General features: G+C 50.7%; 2 protein-coding genes and 1 pseudogene across 4 annotated transcripts in view; 2 read left to right on the top strand and 1 right to left on the bottom strand.

The window, feature by feature from the left end:
- Nucleotides 1-474: 474 nt before the first annotated feature.
- Nucleotides 475-1431, top strand: LOC141152671 (olfactory receptor 5V1-like; annotated as a pseudogene).
- A 1838-nt stretch (nt 1432-3269) lies between these two features.
- The window catches only part of STX7 (syntaxin 7), a 38003-nt gene continuing 14474 nt past the window's right edge, over nt 3270-26798 (bottom strand). For all 3 annotated transcript variants that reach the window (XM_073637400.1, XM_073637399.1, XM_073637398.1), the window contains 6 exons: nt 26345-26482; nt 25736-25788; nt 13435-13531; nt 11691-11763; nt 11525-11607; nt 3270-9829 (listed from right to left, as the gene is read on the bottom strand). In XM_073637400.1, coding sequence (XP_073493501.1) covers nt 9734-9829; nt 11525-11607; nt 11691-11763; nt 13435-13531; nt 25736-25788; nt 26345-26482 — 540 coding nt within the window. In that variant the 3' untranslated portion in view covers nt 3270-9733. The remainder of the gene's footprint in view (nt 9830-11524; nt 11608-11690; nt 11764-13434; nt 13532-25735; nt 25789-26344; nt 26483-26798) is intronic.
- LOC141152670 (uncharacterized) lies at nt 6639-8772 on the top strand. Its single transcript, XM_073637228.1, has one exon. It carries the CDS (start codon nt 7240-7242, stop codon nt 8770-8772), a length of 1533 nt encoding a protein of 510 aa, XP_073493329.1. The 5' UTR covers nt 6639-7239.

Below are 26798 nucleotides of genomic sequence, written 5' to 3'. Positions count from 1 at the left end.
AAGATGGAAGAAGATTCTCTCTATATCCAAATAGCCACTGTTCATGGAGTAAAATTTGTTTGCAATATTATGACAGTGGATGATGCTTTGGAACTAAAGCATTTGGCGGATATCATGGCCTCTTTGACCAGCCACACAGCCAGTGGTTGAAAGCCCCATGTAGCTTCCAAGTCACTGGATCGGGATTACTACTATAAATGCCCCCATACAGACTGTTGGCTGAATGATCAGTTGGCTGACTAGATCTCTCTCCTTACTCCTTACGAGGAAAGGAAAGGTTGAAAGCCAAAGCAGAGATATCCATGTATAGACGGCACAGTTTAATCTTTGCAGAGTAGGGTTTTGGTCGTAGAGGCTTTTGTAAGAAACCGATTCTCCTTGCAGGGATCCAGCTGGTAGTCTTTAGGACATTTCACAATGTGATAACTGGCTTCTCTGACAATTATTATCGTACAGGTCTTACTACCCTTGAAAATGTGTACAGAGAATCAAACCACGGTGTCCGAATTCTTTTTGCTGGGATTCCAAAGTCTTCATAACCTCAGAGTTTTAGTTTTCACTTCTATCCTCTCGGCATATATTTTCATCTTGTTTGGAAATCTTCTCATCGTCATCTTGGTGTCCACCGATCATCAGCTCCAGGTTCCCATGTTCTAATTTCTCAAACATCTGGCTCTCGTTGACCTCTTGTTCACCACCAACATTGTACCCAACATGCTGCATGTTATACTGCTGGCGGGGGGCACAATAACCACAACTGGGTGTTTAATCCAGTACTGCATTCATTCACTTTCAGTATGCACTCAGTCTCTGGTCCTTGCGGTTATGTCTCTTGACCGATACATGGCCATCTGTCAACCTCTACGATATTCCTCCATAATGACCCCTAAACTGTGTCTTCATCTGGCTTTCTGGTCCTGGGCGGCCGGTTTGTTTCTTAGCCCAAGTGAATTTCTTTTGATATTCCAGCTGAAATTTTGTAGCTCCAATGTGATCGACCACTTCTTTTGTGACTTGGCTCCGTTTCTCATCCTGGCTTCTTCCAACAAAGAACTTATAGAATGGCACGACTTCATCATCTCATTTACTCTCATCTTCCTCCCGTTTCTCTTCATCGTTTTATCGTATGTGTGCATTTTCACAACCATTTTGCAGATATCTACCTCCACCGAAAGACGGAAGGCTTTCTCCACCTGTAGCACGCATCTTATCATGGTCAGCATGCACTGCGGGATTCTCGTTACCGTCTACGTATTTCCGTCGAAGGACGATTCTGTTCTTGTTAAAAAACTGAGGGCTCTGTTATATACGGTCCTAACGCCGTTCATTAACCCCTTGTTGTACAGCATTAGAAATCACGAGTTCAGAAAAGCAATAAATAAACGAATTCACGTTAAGTTTGGGGAAATAAGCTTCAAGCCTAAAAAATGACCCTATTGGAAACATATGTTAAAACGGACACGTCACCTAAAAATGGTACTAAGCGAAAAATTGCAGAACATGACATAGTTATCATTGATAGAGATAACAGACAGTATAATTTTAGCCTGGATTGTTGATCTTTATTTAGTAATTGTTTTTTTAAAACCACATCCTGATAGGAATCACCAAAAATAAAGATACACCTTCTAAACGGCATCCAAGGTTATCTTCACATGGACTTTTTGAAGCGTTCAAAAACGGCAAATTTTTCAAGCAGACACAATAACTCCAAAGCTTAATTCTAGAGGGACATTTCACAACCCTGTTCTCAGAATCGGGAGGTGTTACAGCCATCTGAAACCCAGCGATCAATGAGTTATGAGCTATCGTAATAAGTATGAGAAAATACGGCCATGGTGTCAATTAGGCCCAAAGAGCATTCCTCCAAAACACAAGGACAGTCATATATTTTTCCAATAAAGTTATTTTGTAACATTTCGGGAGGAGCATTTCCCTCCAAAACCAGGATAACTGTATATTTTCCAATACATTGGTGTTCTATATTATCTAGAAAATATGCCCAAATAATATTATCATTTAATGCCCTAATAATACCACCTTCACGGCCAGTGATGGGATCCTAGTGGTCTGTGAATTATCTTGGAAGAGCGTGTGGACGTCCAGGGGCATTTGCCCTCTTTGTTTTCTTTTTATGGCCACTTTCGTGAATGGCTCATTTTCCTAGTCATGCAGCAACATGGAGTCGTGAGATGAACGGCTATATCACCCAGTCCATATATGCCAATAGGGAGTTTGGGGAACTCTAATAAGGATTCCTAAAAACTCTTAATGGCAACCAAGGGCAATAAAATAAATAAAACATGGGGCACTGGTATATAGGAAAGTGGTGGTGGTGGGAGGATGGTAATAAAAGTGTAGACCAGTATATGACAAATCCCCATAAACTTGTGTCCAACCCGCCTATTGTACGTACATAGAGCATACCTGTAAATAATACCGCGATAGTGTGACCAGTTATGGCCCCTATGCACTTTCCAGGTAAATCCAGGTCTGATCAGCAGCAGTCAGTGAATAAACCATTAGACAAGGAATCTCTAGTTGTAGACATATTTCTCCCCCTGGCCTGGGTCATCATGAAGGCTTCTTGACATACCACTGGCCAGGTTATGAATCTGATAGGCTTGTCCCCTGAAAGGACGGTTCTTACGAGGATGTAGTGCTCATGTGTACACTGGGCTGTCTCATAACCGAATGTCCGGTCAACAGCCATCTCGTGTATGCTCGGCAAAATCTCGAAAGGTGGAGCGCTGATTTTACCCATGCATGCTCGGCAAAATCTCGAAAGGTGGAGCGCTGATTTTCCCAATGCATGCTCGGCAAAATCTCGAAAGGTGGAGCGCTGATTTTCCCAATGCATGCTCGGCAAAATCTCGAAAGGTGGACCGCTGATTTTCCCCATGCATGCTCAGCAAAATCTCGAAAGGTGGACCGCTGATTTTCCCCATGCATGCTCGGCAAAATCTCGAAAGGTGGACCGCTGATTTTCCCCATGCGTGCTCGGCAAAATCTCGAAAGGTGGAGCGCAGATTTTCCCCATGCATGCTTGGCAAAATCTCGAAAGGTGGAGCGCTGATTTTCCCCATGCATGCTCGGCAAAATCTCGAAAGGTGGACCGCTGATTTTCCCCATGCATGCTCGGCAAAATCTCGAAAGGTGGAGCGCTGATTTTCCCCATGCATGCTTGGCAAAATCTCGAAAGGTGGACCGCTGATTTTCCCCCATGCATGCTCGGCTCGCCTGATGCTGGTATGACACATACACATGAAAATGTATTAATATTTTATTAGTTGTAGCTCCATAGATTTTACATCAATTCACCTTCATAAAACAATGCAAAACTCAGATGTTGTAATACACAGTCTCCGTGTGCCATCTACGTCACAGAATATTACATGTACATTAGTCGGAGGTTACATGTGCCAGCATCGGGTCACCAGATATTACATAATGGGCATGGTCTCTCCTGTTCGGACGCAGAGAGACGGCATTTGTAAAGGTGATCCATGTACCAAATAACAAGCCAGAATCAGGCAGCAAAGGTAATGTAAGAATAGTGGGTTCCTCCAACCTCTCGTGACCCATCCAACCCTCCTGCCCCCATCTCCAAAAGTGAAGAAAAGCAGAATAGATGAGAGGTAGATTAGAAAGATCCAGTAAATGATGGACTATAAGAGGCAGGTCGCCTAGAACAAGACCTTTTTTTGTTAGAAGGGGTTCCACAAGCAACATGCAATTTCTCCCTAGCGCCACCACAGGAGAGAAGATGCATTACACAGTGTCCACTTAAATCATTAATTACTGATGTGCTGAAAAACAAAAAAAAAAAGACTTTCTTGGGTTTCCCTTCTCCGCTCAGGTCCTGATCCAATGCCTTGGTGGCATACGATCTGTACTAGATTATCCAGAAGAAATGTCAATGGATGGATTATGGATACCAAAGTAGATGAGCTGCAACACCAGATGCAACCTATAGACAAAGGTGGCACTGTTTGTAGAAAAAAAAAGCCCCTTTTCTACTCTATCAGCACATTTAAAATCTCTCTTCTGGAAAACGTTGAGTGTGCAGCTCCGAAATCTGTACAGAAAGCAACTCTCTATGAAAAGGGTGTTCAAGACAAGTAGTGCTGGAGACCTGAGTTTGCAACCATGATGAATCACTATGGATCTTGAGTAAAATTTAAGGGGTTGGTGTGTTCCCTTCTTCAAAATGAATGGTGACATGATATTAAATTACCTGGTGCTCTATAAAGCTCATGCTTAGATTTTTGTCATTTCTTAACAGCACACCCGATGGTTAGGAGTGGTACTGCAATTAAAATTTACTAGTGGTTATTATGCATACGTTGCTAATGATGGAAATATAGCTATCAGCATAAACACAATATTAAGAGAAAATTCATCCACAATTGTGCTTAAAATCAGTTTTTGACGTAGGTGATTTAAGAGATGAGGATTTAAAGGGTTTAATTGAAAAAATAATAATAATAATATCCCCTCGGGTTGATGATGCCATCATATAACAGACATTACACAACACATCACAGATTTACATTTTTTTTTTTTTTTAAAGTTTACAAAATTGTGACTTCATTATAAACCTTCACGGCATATTCTAGTCCACAAAACCTGGTGTGAATGCCGCCGTCCTCCTGAATCCAGAGAGGTCTTACTTTTGTTCGTGCGCCTCTCCGTTCCTGAGATTTGGCCTACTCTTTCCGCTGCATAAATCTAGTCCTTTTTATCCAACTGGGTGTGGTCCTCTAAAAAAAAAAAAAAAAGACACCCAGGAAGAACAGCTGATCAACTCGCCCACTTGGCTATAAAAAGATTAGATGTAAAATAAGGCCGTATCTCGGGAACGGAGGGGCGTAGAAACAAAAGAAAAACGACGTCAGATTCAGGAGAAAGGGGGCTTTTATGTTGTGATCACGTCCTTTTAAAAATTCCTAAAGGAATTATGGAATATTAAGTTAAATTCAGTACAATAAGGCCGAAAGTGAACATAGGAGCTGTATGTGCTCACAGTTGCACCCTGTGGACCATTTTGGTGAATTGTAGGAGCTGGTACTTACTGTAAATGCATTAAAGCTTCATGGATTGTGTTTCCAAGGCTCAGCAGCTCTTTACACAACGCGATAGCAGGGCAAATAAACCTTCATCTACTAAGCATTGGTCCTTGTAAACATACCACCCATCCCGCATCTTGTTCATTGGCCGATTGGATCGTTTATATGGGTCCTAAAATCCAAGCTGTCATCTCCTCCAGTAAGAAGGATTTTTGGGACCAAGCCATGGTGCTAACATTGCTTCAGTCCTCATACAATTTCCATTGGCCTTAGAAGAACTCTGGTCGAACTTGGATCTTCAACATGGGCCGGTGTGAACCCAGATTAAGGCCGAATTCACATCTCTGAGAAACAATCCGAATATGTAAAGTGAAGTCTGGACTAGTAGCGGGCCTCCTAACCCAAACACAACAGACCCATAGGCTGCTCGTCCTCGGATTGTGTTTCGCACATGTCTGAATCAGCATGCACAATGCCAAGGGCGAGCTAAAGTCATTTCTGAATCAGTTTCTGAATCAGTGGGCAAATGCAAAGAGTTTTGTGCCCAAAAATGTAGCGGAAATTGACCTGTGAAAAAGTGCTGCTGAGCAATGGAAACACAATCCGTGAAGTCTTCACTGATCTACGGCACACACTGTCCGCTAAGCCTTGCTGTGACTAATCAGTTAGCGGCTTCCTCTGGCCATGGGTTGGATAAATGGATAAAAAGAAAAGGAAACCATTTAGGCATAAATCACTGCGAGACACCTAAAACTGTATTGGCCGAGATGTGGCCTTACTCAGAGTACCATCGTCATCATCGCTATACACAGTGTGACTCACAGCACATGCCCCAAAGCAATGGCAACCTCAGAGCTGGGGCAACTCCTGATCATGTACTGCTTCTATCAGCACAGGAACCAGAAACCAACCAGTATGGAAGGACATAAACACAGAACAAAGTATAAAAGCAGTAAAGGAAGTCACAGCTTTCCAACTGGAATTCTGGCGTCTCCCGTGGTCCAGTATTTATAGGGAGGCATAAACCATCAGAGCGATGGTAGGAAGCACCGGGATTTACGCCACATACTGGGAAACAACAGTCCATACAACCAGTCCGCTGGCACCTCCCCGGCCACAACGGATTCATATATATCTTCCCATAGTGGGAATCCTTTCACAATCAATAATAAATAGTGATATCTCAGGACATCAGCCTGAGGGGTGCAGTGATACAGGAATGGGGGGTTATACTCCATTACAGGGAATCTGTCAGCAGGTATTGGCTTTATAATCTGAAAGCCCCATGATGTAGGGGCAGAGACCCTGATTCCAGCGATGTTTCACTTACTGGGTGCAGCAGAATCCGTTATGTCTGCTGCAGATCTAGCAGAGCTCGGAGTGCTGAGCTGTGTATAACCCCGCCCACACCACTGAGTGGCTGCTGTGTATAACCCCGCCCACTGCACTGAGTGGCTGCTTTCTGTGTATAACCCCGCCCACTGCACTGAGTACTGCTTTCTGTGTATAACCCCGCCCACTGCACTGAGTGGCTGCTTTCTGTGTATAACCCCGCCCACTGCACTGAGTGGCTGCTTTCTGTGTATAACCCCGCCCACTGCACTGACTGGCTGCTTTCTGTGTATAACCCCGCCCATTGCACTGAGTACTGCTTTCTGTGTATAACCCCGGCCACTGCACTGAGCGGCTGCTTTTTGTGTACACGGTATATACTGCTGGGGGCGTGGTTGAACCAGGACATGCGAGACACCTAGTCCTCCAGTGATAATCTCCTGCTAAAAGACTACACTGAAACAGCAAAACAACACAGCAAGTGGAATCAGGTTCTCTGCCCCTACATCGTGCAGCTATCAGATTACATAGCAAAACCTGCAGACAGATTCAATTTAAAGGGATTGTTTCCTACTTTACAACCTCTACTTAAAATATATGGACACCCATCACACCAACGGGCAATTCATTTTTATATTGGGCTCAAAATCATATTTATAATTAAAAAATGTGAACCGTTTAGCTTTTTATAGGCTCTCTGGGTCCATGCACATTGCCGGCTGCTGGATGAGTTAACTAAGAACTATCAGTAGGCTCGTTCTGAAGGGGAGTATATAACTCTTTTGCCTGTTTTGTGAGTTCCTCTCCGATGACAACATGAAAGTTCAGTTAAACTTTGATGTGGTCTGTGATACAAAAAAAGAACAGAGGAGCTCAGAAAAGGACAGATAACAGAGCTACAGACTCCTCCTCAGAACGAGCTCACTGTACAGACAGAAGGAGAAAGCTGCAGCGGAGAGGAGTCACGGGTCCAGGAAGAGAGTCAGAGAGTCACGGGTCCAGGAAGAGAGTCAGGGAGTCACGGGTCCAGGAAGAGAGAGAGAGAGAGTCACGGGTCCAGGAAGAGAGAGAGAGAGACACGGGTCCAGGAAGAGAGAGAGAGAGTCACGGGTCCAGGAAGAGAGAGAGAGAGAGAGAGAGTCACGGGTCCAGGAAGAGAGAGAGAGAGAGAGAGTCACGGGTCCAGGAAGAGAGAGAGAGAGAGAGAGTCACGGGTCCAGGAAGAGAGAGAGAGAGAGAGAGAGAGACACGGGTCCAGGAAGAGAGAGAGAGTGTGTCACGGGTCCAGGAAGAGAGAGAGAGAGAGAGTCACGGGTCCAGGAAGAGAGAGAGAGAGTCACGGGTCCAGGAAGAGAGAGAGAGAGAGAGAGTCACGGGTCCAGGAAGAGAGAGAGAGAGAGAGTCACGGGTCCAGGAAGAGAGAGAGAGAGAGAGTCACAGGTCCAGGAAGAGAGAGAGAGAGAGAGAGAGTCACAGGTCCAGGAAGAGAGAGAGAGAGTCACGGGTCCAGGAAGAGAGAGAGAGAGTCACGGGTCCAGGAAGAGAGAGAGAGAGAGAGAGTCACGGGTCCAGGAAGAGAGAGAGAGTCACGGGTCCAGGAAGAGAGAGAGAGAGAGAGTCACAGGTCCAGGAAGAGAGAGAGAGAGAGAGAGAGTCACAGGTCCAGGAAGAGAGAGAGAGAGAGAGAGTCACGGGTCCAGGAAGAGAGAGAGAGAGTCACGGGTCCAGGAAGAGAGAGAGAGAGAGAGTCACGGGTCCAGGAAGAGAGAGAGAGAGAGAGTCACGGGTCCAGGAAGAGAGAGAGAGAGAGAGTCACGGGTCCAGGAAGAGAGAGAGAGAGAGAGTCACGGGTCCAGGAAGAGAGAGAGTCACGGGTCCAGGAAGAGAGAGAGTCACGGGTCCAGGAAGAGAGAGAGTCACGGGTCCAGGAAGAGAGAGAGTCACGGGTCCAGGAAGAGAGTCACGGGTCCAGGAAGAGAGTCACGGGTCCAGGAAGAGAGTCACGGGTCCAGGAAGAGAGTCACGGGTCCAGGAAGAGAGTCACGGGTCCAGGAAGAGAGTCACGGGTCCAGGAAGAGAGTCACGGGTCCAGGAAGAGAGTCACGGGTCCAGGAAGAGAGTCACGGGTCCAGGAAGAGAGTCACGGGTCCAGGAAGAGAGTCACGGGTCCAGGAAGAGAGTCACGGGTCCAGGAAGAGAGTCACGGGTCCAGGAAGAGAGTCATGGGTCCAGGAAGAGAGTCACGGGTCCAGGAGGAGGGAGCAGTACAGGCTCTCTAATACCTTATATCAAAACATATAAAGTAGGGGACAACTCCTTAAGCATTTCCTGTACTGCGGGGCTGTTGGCACAACCATATTTTCCACCCTAAAAAGCTGAATTTTTAAGATGATTATTTTATTATAACTTACTTTTTGTTTGTTTTTGGCATCAGTCCGGTATTTGGCACTACAGTATGGACAATTTACAATATTTTTAAGATTTTCTGTAAACCTTTTCAAGACACTTTTTTTTAATAAGTAGGATTATCACTATATCGTTTTTACTTAGAGGGGTTGTCCATCAATCTTTTTTGTACTATACTGCATATATTTTGGGCTAAAATTCATGTTTACAATCGGGTTTTAGTTAAAAATGTAGCATCGTCTGCCTTCTGTAGCCTCTGCACTGCCATCGAGTTCAACCGAACATGTTAACTGAGTGAACTTAGAATCTGACAGTGAGCTCATTATCTATCTATCTTTTTTTTTTTTCGGAGCTGAATTCTGACCACATAAAAAGTTGAATGTGCAAAAAGCCTGAAAAAGCCAAAACGATGCAAAATTTTTAATCAAACCCAATTGCAGAAATTATTTTTAGCCGTAAATACATGTATTTAAGAAAACGAAGAAATGTGGACATCCCCTTTAATTTTGGCATACTATAAAGATGCTGGAAAAGACTTCTATAATGGGGACATTATGCTTCATCTAGTTTAACCCATGTGGTTACAAATGTCCACACTTTCGCCCGAGCCCTTTATGGTAAATGGGCACATCCCTTTAATAACCCGGCGCACACCATGAATTCTGCAGATTCTCTTCTAACACTGATTGCGCAGGGCCAAGTACATGGAGCGTGGACGGTAACCTGCGAGGGACAGTGCGGACAGGTCTTCTCAGGCCACCACCATGCACAGGCGTGGTATATATATATATATATATATATATATATATGTACACATGGCACTCTTCATCTTCCATGTCAGACACGTCTCCGTTGATTAACAATTTGGAATATAAAGACAAAAAATAAAAAGTACTTAAAAGGCTCGCTTCTTCTCCAGGCATTTCCTAATTTTTGGTGGCCGCCCAGATAATCAAACCGAGAATTACAGCGACGATTACGAGCACAAAGATAATAATGCAGATCTTCTTCCGGGACTTGCGCTGGAATGAAAACAGAAGAAAAGTGAGATGAGAAGATGCCTCACCTCACTGAAGTACGGACACTTCAATAACTTTTAAGGGTTATTTCCATCTTGAGATAAGGGCATCGTCGGATACAGCTTCTGAATACAAGCACTTTTGCAATTTACTGCTTTTAAAAAATGTCAGCCGTTCTTGAGATATTCACACTTTTCTTTTGTTTACAGCTCGTTGCCTTGGAGACCGACCACCGCTGCCATCTAGCTTGCAAGCACTTAATGGCAGGATCAGGAGAGATCCTGGCCAGTGCTTTCAAGCTAAACAAGAAAAGATCTCGTAAGAAATGCGCATGTTCTGCAGCGGGGGTCGGTCTCCAAGGCAACAAGATGTCAACAAAAGAAAAATATCTGCTGGCCTGACAACCATTTATGAGAATGGGAATAACTCTGAGCAAGGCATGATGGGAGATCCGCAGGCACTGCTCCCGAACAGCAATCATCTGAGCGCCTTCCTCCAGGAGATGGAAAGTGATAAGGTCACTGCCATGGAGACATTAAGAAAAATATTAAGGATTTTTTCTCTCTCCCTTTGCCAGCTCTTGCCTTGTGACAAATGGTGGATATCGACCATCTGTCTCTCTGCAAATTATCACCTACAGCAGAAGTGACTTGTAAAAAAATGCTGGCACAGAAGAAGCTACCAACCCAATCAGAATGCGAGTGTATTTCCCCCTGACAGAGGTAGGGGATAATTAGACACAGGCTAGCGAGAAATCTACATCTAGGTGGGAAGGTTGTATTCCAAGGACATCAAAGGGAATTTAACAGAGGTATGTAACGTTAGGCACCAACACGAAATATGGAATATCTCCAGTTCTATACGTCTGATACTAATGGGACCTATATTTTTAGTGACAGGGTCAGCTAGGGAACAATATTCTTATTTTCCCGTCGCGGAACGCCCCTCCGGGGAGCTGTGGCGCAAAAGTACCAGAATAACAGATCACAACTATGCCATGTGTAGTCTTCTCTACGGAAAGGTAAATTCCTAATAAAAAATATGGTATCCCTTTCGGGCTTCTGCGATCAACCAGTGAGGAGTTATCGAAGAAGTTAAGAGTTTTTAATAAAAACATGAAGGGTGGAGCCCAGTTGTGAAACTGTATATTCTGTATTGTAATGTCCCCTTTTGTAAAATCTTTGTATATTTTTCCTAAACACTGCCTCCCTTTTGGATTAAATAGAAAATGTAATAGTCTTGTTTCTTTTGCTCTGTAATTGTTCCCTACCCTGAAGCCATACGCTACCAGAACAGAGGCGTAAGCCCAGGCCTGTATTATATCTCAAACTCGGCCGGTGGTGGCAGCGAATAATAATAACTGGGCTATCGTGAAGCTGACAGTGACCATACGGGGCGTATACACATATACACATCTCCAGATTCCAATGCATGGAATGCCATACGCTTTCCGCTCGCTTGCCGATAGCTCCGTAGTGAGTAGTCTGGTTCGTGTGCTTGCGAATCCCTGACGAAATCCGGACAGATTTACGGCAACGGTGAGATATTGTGTGATCTCCCCGGTGTCGTCCCTGACATTCACCGTTCAGTGGATCTCATCAGCTTGGATACAGCACATGGCATGCAATATTGATCTCATCAGCTTGGATACAGCACGTGGCATGCAATATGGGTCTCTGCAGGTACGGCGGCGCTCACCTGGTACTCCGCGGCCCGGGCCAGCTGCTGGTTGGCCTGCTGGACATGCACCTCGGCGTTCTCTACGTTGGCCTCTATGCTGTCTGCGGACACAACAACACCCATTACTGTACTGACAGGATGACCTGTGATGCATGGCACCGCTCAGCCACAATACAGCACTTACCGATCATCTCTCCTTGCTCATGCACCATCATACCCAAATCCTTAAAGATCTCGTTTATCCCCCTGATGTCCTCCTGCAGAAAACAGAGATATCAGAAACTACAGAAATACAGGTATATCCCTGTATGATAAACATGAAGCTATAACAATCGCTCCAAAGAGTGTCTCCCATCTATGCGATCGCCGGTGTATCGCCTGCTGTCAGGAGTCATCCGTCTACAGCAGCAAACAGGTCAAGACGGATTAGAGGAAGCAGGGGCAGAGCTTTGCCTCTATACGGGAAGTGGAGGGCTGACCATTTGCCTCTATACGGGAAGCGGAGGGCTGGCCATTTGCCTCTATACGGGAAGAGGAGGGCTGGCCATTTGCCTCTATACGGGAAGAGGAGGGCTGGCCATTTGCCTCTATACGGGAAGCGGAGGGCTGGCCATTTGCCTCTATACGGGAAGCGGAGGGCTGGCCATTTGCCTCTATACGGGAAGCGGAGGGCTGGCCATTTGCCTCTATACGGGAAGCGGAGGGCTGGCCATTTGCCTCTATGCGGGAAGCGGAGGGCTGGCCATTTGCCTCTATGCGGGAAGCGGCGGGCTGGCCATTTGCCTCTATGCGGGAAGTGGAGGGCTGGCCAGTTGCCCCTATACGGGAAGTGGAGGGCTGGCCAGTTGCCCCTATACGGGAAGTGGAGGGCTGGCCATTTGCCTCTATACGGGAAGCGGAGGGCTGGCCATTTGCCTCTATACGGGAAGCGGAGGGCTGGCCATTTGCCCCTATACGGGAAGCGGAGGGCTGGCCAGTTGCCCCTATACGGGAAGCGGAGGGCTGGCCATTTGCCCCTATACGGGAAGCGGAGGGCTGGCCATTTGCCCGTATACGGGAAGCGGTGGGCTGGTCCTTGCCTGTATACAGGAAGCGGTGGGCTGGTCCTTGCCTGTATACAGGAAGCGGTGGGCTGGTCCTTGCCTGTATACGGGAAGCGGTGGGCTGGTCCTTGCCTGTATACAGGAAGCGGTGGGCTGGTCCTTGCCTGTATACAGGAAGCGGTGGGCTGGTCCTTGCCTGTATACAGGAAGCGGTGGGCTGGTCCTTGCCTGTATACAGGAAGCGGTGGGCTGGTCCTTGCCTGTATACAGGAAGCGGTGGGCTGGTCCTTGCCTGTATACAGGAAGCGGTGGGCTGGTCCTTGCCTGTATACATGAAGTGGTGGGTTGGTCCTTGCCTGTATACAGGAAGCGGTGGGCTGGTCCTTGCCTGTATACAGGAAGCGGTGGGCTGGTCCTTGCCTGTATACAGGAAGCGGTGGGCTGGTCCTTGCCTGTATACAGGAAGCGGTGGGCTGGTCCTTGCCTGTATACAGGAAGTGGTGGGTTGGTCCTTGCCTGTATACAGGAAGTGGTGGGTTGGTCCTTGCCTGTATACAGGAAGCGGTGGGCTGGTCCTTGCCTGTATACAGGAAGCGGTGGGCTGGCCATATGCCTCTTTGCTCCTGCTCTCCTGTCTGCTACATTGCACAAGGCGTAACAGAGAGGCAGGCTGTCAGTCTGGGGCAGGAAAGCCATTGGGAAATAACAGGAGGAATGCATGCTGGGAAGTGAGGCAAAGTGCTAATAACGATGGCATGAATGAGAAGTTCCAGGGAAGTAACAAGTTACAGAGAGCTGACAGATCCTCTATACACAGTGCAGCACCCAGATAGAGCGTATGGAGGGGATGGCCTCTCAGCCGGGCTCGGCATAGCGGTGTCTAACCTCCAGCTGATGGATGGCCGTCTCCCGCTCTTCTATGAGCCGTAAGTCGTCCTCTGTGATCAGCTCCTCTTGCATCGTTGCCTGTGACTGGCTCTCACTGAAATAAATCATCAGTCATTAGGCGAGGACAACATTTCTCTATCTACATCATAGAAATCATTGGTGCTTTGAGATCTTTTACTTAGAGGTATTGTATGATCATAGGCAACCCTCCAGATATGGAGACACGGCTCCAGCTGCCGAGATCCCGGCAACCCTCCAGATGCGGAGACACGGCTCCAGCTGCCGAGATCCCGGCAACCCTCCAGATGCGGAGACACGGCTCCAGCTGCCGAGATCCCGGCAACCCTCCAGATGCGGAGACACGGCTCCAGCTGCCGAGATCCCGGCAACCCTCCAGATGCGGAGACACGGCTCCAGCTGCCGAGATCCCGGCAACCCTCCAGATGCGGAGACACGGCTCCAGCTGCCGAGATCCCGGCAACCCTCCAGATACGGAGACACGGCTCCAGCTGCCGAGATCCCGGCAACCCTCCAGATACGGAGACACGGCTCCAGCTGCCGAGATCCCGGCAACCCTCCAGATACGGAGACACGGCTCCAGCTGCCGAGATCCCGGCAACCCTCCAGATACGGAGACACGGCTCCAGCTGCCGAGATCCCGGCAACCCTCCAGATACGGAGACACGGCTCCAGCTGCCGAGATCCCGGCAACCCTCCAGATACGGAGACACGGCTCCAGCTGCCGAGATCCCGGCAACCCTCCAGATACGGAGACACGGCTCCAGCTGCCGAGATCCCGGCAACCCTCCAGATACGGAGACACGGCTCCAGCTGCCGAGATCCCGGCAACCCTCCAGATACGGAGACACGGCTCCAGCTGCCGAGATCCCGGCAACCCTCCAGATACGGAGACACGGCTCCAGCTGCCGAGATCCCGGCAACCCTCCAGATACGGAGACACGGCTCCAGCTGCCGAGATCCCGGCAACCCTCCAGATACGGAGACACGGCTCCAGCTGCCGAGATCCCGGCAACCCTCCAGATACGGAGACACGGCTCCAGCTGCCGAGATCCCGGCAACCCTCCAGATACGGAGACACGGCTCCAGCTGCCGAGATCCCGGCAACCCTCCAGATACGGAGACACGGCTCCAGCTGCCGAGATCCCGGCAACCCTCCAGATACGGAGACACGGCTCCAGCTGCCGAGATCCCGGCAACCCTCCAGATACGGAGACACGGCTCCAGCTGCCGAGATCCCGGCAACCCTCCAGATACGGAGACACGGCTCCAGCTGCCGAGATCCCGGCAACCCTCCAGATACGGAGACACGGCTCCAGCTGCCGAGATCCCGGCAACCCTCCAGATACGGAGACACGGCTCCAGCTGCCGAGATCCCGGCAACCCTCCAGATACGGAGACACGGCTCCAGCTGCCGAGATCCCGGCAACCCTCCAGATACGGAGACACGGCTCCAGCTGCCGAGATCCCGGCAACCCTCCAGATACGGAGACACGGCTCCAGCTGCCGAGATCCCGGCAACCCTCCAGATACGGAGACACGGCTCCAGCTGCCGAGATCCCGGCAACCCTCCAGATACGGAGACACGGCTCCAGCTGCCGAGATCCCGGCAACCCTCCAGATACGGAGACACGGCTCCAGCTGCCGAGATCCCGGCAACCCTCCAGATACGGAGACACGGCTCCAGCTGCCGAGATCCCGGCAACCCTCCAGATACGGAGACACGGCTCCAGCTGCCGAGATCCCGGCAACCCTCCAGATACGGAGACACGGCTCCAGCTGCCGAGATCCCGGCAACCCTCCAGATACGGAGACACGGCTCCAGCTGCCGAGATCCCGGCAACCCTCCAGATACGGAGACACGGCTCCAGCTGCCGAGATCCCGGCAACCCTCCAGATACGGAGACACGGCTCCAGCTGCCGAGATCCCGGCAACCCTCCAGATACGGAGACACGGCTCCAGCTGCCGAGATCCCGGCAACCCTCCAGATACGGAGACACGGCTCCAGCTGCCGAGATCCCGGCAACCCTCCAGATACGGAGACACGGCTCCAGCTGCCGAGATCCCGGCAACCCTCCAGATACGGAGACACGGCTCCAGCTGCCGAGATCCCGGCAACCCTCCAGATACGGAGACACGGCTCCAGCTGCCGAGATCCCGGCAACCCTCCAGATACGGAGACACGGCTCCAGCTGCCGAGATCCCGGCAACCCTCCAGATACGGAGACACGGCTCCAGCTGCCGAGATCCCGGCAACCCTCCAGATACGGAGACACGGCTCCAGCTGCCGAGATCCCGGCAACCCTCCAGATACGGAGACACGGCTCCAGCTGCCGAGATCCCGGCAACCCTCCAGATACGGAGACACGGCTCCAGCTGCCGAGATCCCGGCAACCCTCCAGATACGGAGACACGGCTCCAGCTGCCGAGATCCCGGCAACCCTCCAGATACGGAGACACGGCTCCAGCTGCCGAGATCCCGGCAACCCTCCAGATACGGAGACACGGCTCCAGCTGCCGAGATCCCGGCAACCCTCCAGATACGGAGACACGGCTCCAGCTGCCGAGATCCCGGCAACCCTCCAGATACGGAGACACGGCTCCAGCTGCCGAGATCCCGGCAACCCTCCAGATACGGAGACACGGCTCCAGCTGCCGAGATCCCGGCAACCCTCCAGATACGGAGACACGGCTCCAGCTGCCGAGATCCCGGCAACCCTCCAGATACGGAGACACGGCTCCAGCTGCCGAGATCCCGGCAACCCTCCAGATACGGAGACACGGCTCCAGCTGCCGAGATCCCGGCAACCCTCCAGATACGGAGACACGGCTCCAGCTGCCGAGATCCCGGCAACCCTCCAGATACGGAGACACGGCTCCAGCTGCCGAGATCCCGGCAACCCTCCAGATACGGAGACACGGCTCCAGCTGCCGAGATCCCGGCAACCCTCCAGATACGGAGACACGGCTCCAGCTGCCGAGATCCCGGCAACCCTCCAGATATGGAGACACGGCTCCAGTTGCCGAGATCCCGGCAACCCTCCAGATATGGAGACATGGCTCCAGCTGCCGAGATCCCGGCAACCCTCGAGATATGGAGACACGGCTCCAGCTGCCGAGATCCCGGCAACCCTCCAGATATGGAGACACGGCTCCAGCTGCCGAGATCCCGGCAACCCTCCAGATATGGAGACACGGCTCCAGCTGCCGAGATCCTGGCAATCTGATGGTTTTGCTGGGGAAGTTGCTGTCAGCCGTCCATCTATAACTCCCCAGCTCCAGCGCTGCCGCTCTGATGGTCCCTGACTGACGAGAAGCAATGACACCCCAATCACCGATCAGTGACATTGGTCAGGTGACTGGTGGCTGCGAGGTCATCACTTCTGCTCCAGCGGAGGTTACCAGACCACCAGAGCTGGAACAGGGCTGGACTGAGACACTGCCCCCCAGCAGAAACAGTGCCCCCAGAGCAAAAAGGAGGCCCACAACAGTGCCCCCAGAGCAAAAAGGAGGCCCCCAACAGTGCCCAAAGAGCAAAAAGGAGGCCCCCAACAGTGCCCCCAGAACAAAAAGCAGGCCCCCAACAGCACCCCCAGAACAAAAAGGAAGCCCCCAACAGCGCCCCCAGAGCAAAAAGGAAGCCCCCAACAGGGCCCCCAGAGCAAGAAGGAGGCCCCCAACAGTGCCCCCAGAACAAAAAGGAGGCCCCCAACAGTGCCCCCAGAGCAAAAAGCAGGCCCCCAACAGCACCCCCAGAACAAAAAGGAAGCCCCCAACAGGGCCCCCAGAGCAAAAAGGAAGCCCCCAACAGGGCCCCCAGAGCAAGAAGGAGGCCCCCAACAGGGCCCCCAGAGCAAGAAGGAGGCCCCCAACAGTGCCCCCAGAACAAAAAGGAGGCCCCCAACAGTGACCCAGAGCAAAAAGCAGGCCCCCAACAGTGCCCCCAGAGCAAAAAGGCGGCCCCCAACAGTGCCCCCAGAACAAAAGGCGGCCCCCAACAGTGCCCCCAGAACAAAAGGAGGCCCCCAACAGTGCCCCCAGAACAAAAAGGCGACCCCCAGAACAAAAAAGCGGCCCTCAACAGTGCCCCCAGAACAAAAGGCAGCCCCCAACAGTGCCACCAGAACAAAAGGCAGCCCCCAACAGTGCCCCCAGAACAAAAGGCAGCCACCAACAGTGCCCCCAGAACAAAAAGGCGGCCCCCAACAGTGCCCCCAGAACAAAAGGAGGCCCCCAACAGTGCCCCCAGAACAAAAAGGCGACCCCCAGAACAAAAAAGCGGCCCTCAACAGTGCCCCCAGAACAAAAGGCAGCCCCCAACAGTGCCACCAGAACAAAAGGCAGCCCCCAACAGTGCCCCCAGAACAAAAGGCAGCCACCAACAGTGCCCCCAGAACAAAATGGCGGCCCCCAACAGTGCCCCCAGAACAAAAGGCGGCCCCCAACAGCGCCCCCAGAACAAAAAGGCGGCCCCCAACAGCGCCCCCAGAACAAAAAGGCGGCCCCCAACAGCGCCCCCAGAACAAAAAGGCGGCCCCCAACAGCGCCCCGAGAACAAAAAGGCGGCCCCCAACAGCGCCCCCAGAACAAAAAGGCGGCCCCCCCAACAGTGCCCCCAGAATAAAAAGGCGGCCCCCCAACAGTGCCCCCAGAACAAAAGGAGTCCGTCAACAGTGCCTGCATCCACTGCAAAAGGAGGCCGTCAACAGTGCCTGCATCCACTGCAAAAGGAGGCCGTCAACAGTGACCCCAGAACAAAAAGGCGGCCCCCAGAACAAAAAGGCGGCCCCCAGAACAAAAAGGCGGCCCCCAGAACAAAAAGGCGGCCCCCAGAACAAAAAGGCGGCCCCCAGAACAAAAAGACGGCCCCCAGAACAAAAAGACGGCCCCCAGAACAAAAAGGCGGCCCCCAGAACAAAAAGGCGGCCCCCAGAACAAAAAGGCGGCCCCCAGAACAAAAAGGCGGCCCCCAGAACAAAAAGGCGGCCCCCAGAACAAAAAGGCGGCCCCCAGAACAAAAAGACGGCCCCCAGAACAAAAAGACGGCCCCCAGAACAAAAAGACGGCCCCCAGAACAAAAAGACGGCCCCCAGAACAAAAAGACGGCCCCCAACAGCGCCCCCAGAACAAAAAGACGGCCCCCAACAGCGCCCCCAGAACAAAAAGGCGGCCCCCAACAGCGCCCCCAGAACAAAAAGGCGGCCCCCCAACAGCGCCCCCAGAACAAAAGGAGGCCCCCAACAGTGCCCCCAGAACAAAAAGGAGGCCCCCAACAGTGCCCCCAGAACAAAAGGAGGCCCCCAACAGTGCCCCCAGAACAAAAAGGAGGCCCCCAACAGTGCCCCCAGAACAAAAGGAGGCCGTCAACAGAGCCCGCATCCACTGCAAAAGGAGGCCGTCAAAAGTGCCCGCATCCACTGCAAAAGGAGGCCGTCAAAAGTGCCCGCATCCACTGCAAAAGGAGGCCGTCAAAAGTGCCCGCATCCACTGCAAAAGGAGGCCGTCAAAAGTGCCCGCATCCACTGCAAAAGGAGGCAATCAACAGTGCCCGCATCCACTGCAAAAGGAGGCAGTCAACAGTGCCCGCATCTATTACAAAGGAGGCCGTCAACAGTGCCCGCATCTATTACAAAGGAGGCCGTCAACAGTGCCCGCATCTATTACAAAGGAGGCCGTCAACAGCGCCTGCATCTATTACAAAGGAGGCCGTCAACAGTGCCCGCATCTATTACAAAGGAAGCCGTCAACAGCGCCTGCATCTATTACAAAGGAGGCCGTCAACAGCGCCCGCATCTATTACAAAGGAAGCCGTCAACAGCGCCTGCATCTATTACAAAGGAAGCCGTCAACAGCGCCTGCATCTATTACAAAGGAGGCCGTCAACAGCGCCTGCATCTATTACAAAGGAAGCCGTCAACAGCGCCTGCATCTATTACAAAGGAGGCCGTCAACAGCGCCCGCATCTATTACAAAGGAGGCCGTCAACAGTGCCTGCATCCATTACTAAAAAGGCCCCAACAGTGCCCCCATCCATTACTAAGGAGGCCCCAACAGCGCCAGAATCCATTACAAAGGAGGCCATCAACAGTGCCCCCATCAATTACTAAGGAGGCCCCAACAGTGTCCCCATCCATTACTAAAAAGGCCCCAACAGTGCCCGCATCCATTACAAATGAGGCCTAAAACAGTGATCTTTCACAAAGAAGACCAGCACCAGTGCCCCTATAATGAAGAAGGCCTACAACAGTTCCACCATAACAACAGTGCCCCATAAGAGATTTGAAACAGAGTCCTGATAAAGGGGACCTGCAACAGTGCCCCCATATCAGAGGAGACCTACAATGGTGTCCCATAACAGAGGTCAGAAACAGTGCCCACAAACTATAACGTTTGCAACAGTGCCCCCCTAAAAGAGGAGACTAACATAAGAACCTCTATAACAAAGAAAGTGTGCAACAGTGCCCCCATATAAGAGGAGGCCTACAATAGTGCTCCTATAACAAAGGTAATCTGTAAAGCCTCCGTAACAAAGGGGGTCTGCAACAGTGGCTCCATAACAGAAAGAGCCTGAAACAGTGCCCCAATAACAAAGGAGACTTGCATAAACTCTGCAACAGCGCCCCTACATCAGAGGAGGCCTACAATGGTGCCACATACAAGACAGGGCCTGCAATGGATCCCCCATAACAGCGTGTGCTTGAGACAGTGGCCCTATTACAGAGGTCAGAAGCAGTGCCTCTGGTCTGTAACAGTGCCCCCCATAACAGCGGCTACAGAAGTAGGTTTTTGCATTTTGGAGATCCATAGGTCACAATAGGTACATGACAAATAAACCAGATAATGCCTGTCACCTCTCAGTGTGTCTGGGATACAGATACTGATGGCTCAGCCATCTAGTCTGGTGCAGGGATGTGCTGATTTTGTCAGTACTTTGATTGACAGCTCAGCCATCTAGTCTGGTGCAGAGGCGTGCTGAAGCTGTTGGCGCTTTGACTGACAGCTCAGACGTCCAGTCTGGTGCAGGGGCGTGCTGAGCTGTTGGCGCTTTGACTGACAGCTCAGACGTCCAGTCTGGTGCAGGGGCGTGCTGAGCTGTTGGTGCTTTGACTGACAGCTCAGCCATCTAGTCTGGTGCAGGGATGTGCTGATTCGGTCAGTACTTTGATTGACAGCTCAGCCATCTAGTCTGGTGCAGGGGCGTGCTGAAGCTGTTGGTACTTTGATTGATAGCTCAGCCATCTAGTCTGGTGCAGAGGCGTGCTGAAGCTGTTGGTACTTTGATTGATAGCTCAGCCGTCCAGTCTGGTGCAGGGGCGTGCTGAGCTGTTGGCGCTTTGACTGACAGCTCAGACGTCCAGTCTGGTGCAGGGGCGTGCTGAGCTGTTGGTGCTTTGACTGACAGCTCAGCCATCTAGTCTGGTGCAGGGATGTGCTGATTCTGTCAGTACTTTGATTGACAGCTCAGCCATCTAGTCTGGTGCAGGGATGTGCTGATTCTGTCAGTACTTTAATTGACAGCTCAGCCGTCCAGTCTGGTGCAGGGATGTGCCGATTCTGTCAGTACTTTGATTGATAGCTCAGCCGTCCAGTCTGGTGCAGGGGCGTGCTGAGCTGTTGGTGCTTTGACTGACAGCTCAGCCAGCCAATCTGAGACTGGGAGGTGCTAAGCTGCGTTCAGGTGTTCCCTGTCCCAGGTGATTGTCAGTCCCAGACTTCTGCCTTGTGTTGTGGATATTTTTGCTGTATGACCTTGAACCTCGTTCTGACCATCCGTGTTGCCTGCTCCCTTTGCTCTGATCCGCTATTTTCCTGATATTTTGACCTCGGACCGTTCGCGGACTACACCTTTGTCTCTGTCTGGCTCTGACCAGGTGGTGAATTTGACACTGATTATGCAGGATCTGGCTAAGGAATGCAGAGTCTGGAGTCATCACAATATCAGTTGCAGGGTCAGATTAGTTTTATGAAAGCCTGATAGCCCTCTGTCACTACCCTCTGATGTACAGTTGGTCTCTCCCGGACCTGCAATGGCCCTCCCTGATAAATTTTTTGGAGAGAAAAAACTGTTTAGGGAGAGTTGTAGATTAGTTTTTAACTTGCGTCCCCGGTCGTGAGTGGATGAGTGTTAGCGGGTGGGAATAATCATGTCCCTACTACGAGGTGGTCCCAGACCTGGACATTTTCCTTGTCTCCATAAGCCCCAAAACGGTCTTCTGTTGATGCCTTCTTTGACAGTTCAGGTCTGATTTATGACAAACCCGACGGGGGGCAAAGATCATGTACCTGGCACGAGGAGTGGTGCACAGCCGAGGACTACTGCACAGAGTTTCGGCAGTGGTCCGCTGCAGTTCTGTGAAACAATGCAGCTTTTAGGTGCCAGTTCCACAAATTCTTTCCGAAACCCTTAAGGATGCTCTGGTTCATCCTGACGCCCCTTGTTCTCTGGCAGAGGCCATATGAACGGACCCCATAATCTGTGAGAGACTTGGTGAACCGCAGGCTGCTTGCTATACTTCCTTGGATCAGGTCCATTTACCAGGGGTGGATCCATTGGAGGTTAGAGTTGTCAGTTTTCAAATGATGGAGAGGAAACGTAGAGAAGATCTTGGACTCTACACTGTGGTCTCTCTGGACATTTTCTCAAGTCTTGCCCAACTTGTCCTCAGGCTAGCAAACAGTCAGGAGAACGTCTAAGTCTGGGTGACAGACAAGGAGGTCACCCAGACTCACAGGTACCCTTTTCTTCATTTGATAAAGTACTGATAAATACAGTGTTATTCTTTGAGGAGTTATCAACATTGGTCTTCATCGACTGTGGGTCTGCTGCTAACTTTATTGATTTGGGACTGGTTCTGAAGTTAGTGTTAGGGACAGCTAGTTTAGAAAGACCCTTGCAAGTCTTCGCCCTTGACAAGACACCATTATCCTGGAATTTGGTCAAGAAGGTGACGGTGGATTTCACGCTTCAAGTAGGAGCTCTCCTCTCTGAATCCAACTTGTTGGATAATTTACCTGCTGGGTTGGTACTGGGGCTTCCATGGTTGCAGATTCACAATCCTGTTACTGATTGGTGTCAGAGGGAGATTGATAAATGTCTAAAAACTCCACTAGTCTGAAGGGTCTGCCAGGGTACCTGAAGGACTTCAGCGGTGTTCTCGGAGAAAGAGGTGGAGATACTACCTCCCCATCAGCCTTATGATTGTGCTATTGAACTTATGCCCAATGCCAAATTATCTAAAGCTCGCCTTTACAATTTGTCTGGGTCTGAACGGGCAGCCATGAACGAATTTGTTAACGAAATTTTACGGAAGGGTCACATCCATCCTTCCTCCTCTCCGGTAGCTGCCGGATTTTTCCTTGGAAAAAAAGAAATATGGGGGGGGTCTCCGTCCTTGCCTCGATCTCCGAGAACTAAACAAGATCACGGTTAAAAATGCTTACCCACTTCCACTCATCCTTGACCTATATAATCAGATTCTGGGGGGCCAGGTGGTTTTTCTAAACTTGATCTTAGAGGGGCTTACAGTTTCATCCGGGAGGGTGATGAGTGGAAAACTGCTGAGGATCTAATTGAAAACCTTGTCATGCCATCTTGTCAGCAGAAGGATTTAAGATGGACCCTGGGAAGGTACAGGCCATGATTTCTGGGATTCGCCAACTATTATAGGAAATTTATCAAGGGTTTTTCTCAGATTGCTAAACCTCATACTGACCTAACACGTAAGGGGGCAAATCTCATGGTGTGGTCGCCGGGTGCGATAAAGACCTTTAAAAATTAAAAGAGTGTTTTATGTCTGCTCCCACCCGATCTCCAAGAGCCTTTCATTGTGGAGGTGGATGCTTCGGAGGTCGGGGTAGGGGCAGTTTTATGACAGGGGCCTAAAAACATGTGCTTATTTTTTCTAAATAATTGTCGTCTGGGGAAAGAAACTATGATGTTGGGAAACGTGAGTTACTTGCTGTTAAATTGGCCTTTGAGGAATGGAGGCGTCTTTTGGAGGGGAAGGTTCATCCAGTTACTGTGGTCACTGATCTCAAGAATCTAGCTTACATTGCATCAGTCTATAGGAACCTCACAGTTTTTCTGAAATTATGGGTTTCATCCCCGTTTTGGTGAATTTTCTAGGATTAGTTCTGAATGTCCAGGGGTGGAGGTCGCCATGGAGAGGTCTGGACGGAGGTACAAAAAAATATTGGGACTGCTCAGATTCACCAAAAACGGAAGGTCGGTAGAAGACGTACGGTGGGTCCTGCCTGCAAGACTGGGGATAAGGTTTGGTTGTCATCTAGACATATTAGACTTAAAGTGCCGTCAGTGAAGTTGGGTCCAAAGTTTATTGGTCCATAAGAGATTCGGTAAATTCGGTGGCATTCACATTAAAGCTCCCTGCATCCCAAGTGTTTTCCATATTCTATATTAAAGGAGTTTGTCCCTTCGGCAGTGCCTCCCTCACCCCGCCTCCTCTGTTTTCGGTTGATGGGGGATTGGAGTATGAGGTTCAGAGGGTCGTAGATTCTCGTAGGGTCCAAAATTCCCTCCAATACCTCATCCACTGGAGGGGATACGGACCAGAGAAGAGATCCTGGGTCCCAGCTCGAGATGTGAAGGCCGAGTGTTTAGTTAGGACATTCCATATGAGATTTCCTGGGAAGCCTGGGGGTCCGTTGGCCCCCATTAGAAGAAGGGGTACTGTCACGATTCCTGGGATGCAGTTCCTGACAGCTCAGCCATCCAACCTGGTGCAGGGGCGTGCTGAAGCTGTCAGTACTTTGATTGACAGCTCAGTCATCCAGCCTGGTGCAGGGGTGTGCTGAAGCTGTCAGTACTTTGATTGACAGCTCAGTCATCCAGCCTGGTGCAGGGGCGTGCTGAAGCTGTCAGTACTTTGATTGACAGCTCAGTCATCCAGCCTGGTGCAGGGGCGTGCTGAAGCTGTCGGTGCTTTGATTGACAGCTCAGTCATCCAGCCTGGTGCAGGGGTGTGCTGAAGCTGTCAGTACTTTGATTGACAGCTCAGTCATCCAGCCTGGTGCAGGGGCGTGCTGAAGCTGTCAGTACTTTGATTGACAGCTCAGTCATCCAGCCTGGTGCAGGGGCGTGCTGAAGCTGTTGGTGCTTTGATTGACAGCTCAGTCATCCAGCCTGGTGCAGGGGCGTGCTGAAGCTGTTGGTGCTTTGATTGATAGCTCAGCCGTCCAGTCTGGTGCAGGGGCGTGCTGAAGCTGTTGGTGCTTTGATTGATAGCTCAGTCGTCCAGTCTGGTGCAGGGATGTGCTGAGCTGTTGGTGCTTTGATTGATAGCTCAGCCGTCCAGTCTGGTGCAGGGGCGTGCTGAAGCTGTTGGTGCTTTGATTGATAGCTCAGTCGTCCAGTCTGGTGCAGGGATGTGCGGAGCTGTTGGTGCTTTGATTGATAGCTCAGCCGTCCAGTCTGGTGCAGGGGCGTGCTGAAGCTGTTGGTGCTTTGATTGATAGCTCAGCCGTCCAGTCTGGTGCAGGGGCGTGCTGAAGCTGTCAGTACTTTGATTGATAGCTCAGCTGTCCAGTCTGGTGCAGGGGCGTGCTGAAGCTGTTGGTGCTTTGATTGATAGCTCAGCCGTCCAGTCTGGTGCAGGGGCGTGCTGAAGCTGTTGGTGCTTTGATTGATAGCTCAGCCGTCCAGTCTGCTGCAGGGGCATGCTGAAGCTGTCAGTACTTTGATTGATAGCTCAGCCGTCCAGTCTGGTGCAGGGGCGTGCTGAAGCTGTTGGTGCTTTGATTGATAGCTCAGCCGTCCAGTCTGGTGCAGGGGTGTGCTGAAGCTGTCGGTGTTTTGATTGACAGCTCGGCTGGCCAATCTGAGACTGGGAGGTGCTAGGCTGCCTTCAGGGGTTCCCTGTCCCAGGTGATTGCCTGGCTACTTAGCACTTAGCTGAGCTGTCAGTCCCAGACCTCTGTCAGACGTACATTCAGCTCTGTGTGGTTTGTCTCTCTGTGCCTTGTGCTCTGCTCTTGGATCTTTTGCTGCCTGACCTTGGACCTCGTTCTGACCATCCATGTTGCCTGCTCCTTCTGCTCTGATCCAGTTTCCTCCTGGTATTCTGACCTCGGACCGCTACCTGTCTATGCCCTTGTCTCTTCCTTCTGTTTATGACGTACCCTCCTGGCTTCTGACCTCGGACTCCTTGGCTACCCCCGAGTCCCACCTTGCCTGTGAGAAGTGGCTCAGTGTCACAATCTGTAAGGTTAATAATCGTTAGTTCAAATAATAAAGAAATAAATAACATTCTGAATCCTTACTTATCCCAATTGACCAATGTGCCATCCCTAAGCCCATCTTCTGGCGCGCCACCCTAAAAAAACAAGAAGAACACACTCATTTAAGTTACAGATGAAAAAAAAAAATCATAAAAAGGTGCTGTCCACTACCTGCACTTTTTTTTTTAATTAAAGCATTGCAAAATAAAAATCTCTACTGGCATCGGGGTCGTTCCACCCATGCCAGCGCCGGACCTCCAGGGACTTGAAGGAGGAAAAAGCACCTTGTGCCCTGGTGGGGGAGTGTGGTGGTCTACGAGTTTACTCTCCCAATAGCATCTAAGATGGGTTGACATATGGATGTTTCAGTGGGACTCAGACTATAATCCCTGTACCCTGGGGGATATTCACAAACGGTTTGTACATGGATAGGTGCAGTATATAGGGGCGCCCTGTATCCAGTACAGGCTTTTATGTTGTGTTACCCGCTGCGATCACCGGGGGGCAGTGCTGTGACTACACTGGAGAAGAAGCAATCCTTACAGGGGGTTTGCAGCAGGCAGCAGTGATCACCTAGCACAACTTGTACATTACCGGGCTCCAGCCATTACACCAATCAGGCACCTTAAACCAGAGCGGCTTCACACCTACCGATACTCTGGAGCCGGCGCGGACCCTGGCCACAAAGTCCTTCTCTTTCTCCGCAGCTAATCTCTGGATCTTCTGAAAGTTGGTCAGGGCGGAGGAAAACTCATTCAGCAGCCTGTCCTTCTGGAGCTTCCTCTGTCTCTGCAAAAAAGAAACGGAGCGATCAGAGAGCGAGAAGGTGACAGATCTCTGAAGACCCTGCTGAATGGAGCTGTGCAGGACACCACAAACACGGCTGCCGCGCCACGTCTGTCCGTGGGTTGTGGATACATATTGTAGCTCACCACTATTAAAGTGACTGGTCTGAGCTGTAATACCACACATGACCTGTGGGACAGGAGTGGCGCAGTTTATGAAAGAAGGGTGTAAAAGCTCAAAAATATGAACTTATACAATGCTCTTGTCAAGTCTATTGATCAATCAGTGGGGGTCTCAGGACCCCACAACCCCTATGATC

This window comes from Phyllobates terribilis, unplaced genomic scaffold, assembly GCF_046119375.1.
Source record: "Phyllobates terribilis strain yellow unplaced genomic scaffold, ASM4611937v1 Scaffold_6__1_contigs__length_29720123, whole genome shotgun sequence".
Taxonomy (NCBI): Eukaryota; Metazoa; Chordata; class Amphibia; order Anura; family Dendrobatidae; genus Phyllobates; species Phyllobates terribilis.
The sequence above is the reverse complement of the archived record's forward strand: the minus strand, read 5'-3'. Positions and strand labels throughout refer to the sequence as shown.

Bases quoted from the DNA above. Each gene is read 5' to 3' on its own strand.
- LOC141152670 (XM_073637228.1), top strand. From the start codon at position 7,240: ATGTGGTCTGTGATACAAAAAAAGAACAGAGGAGCTCAGAAAAGGACA.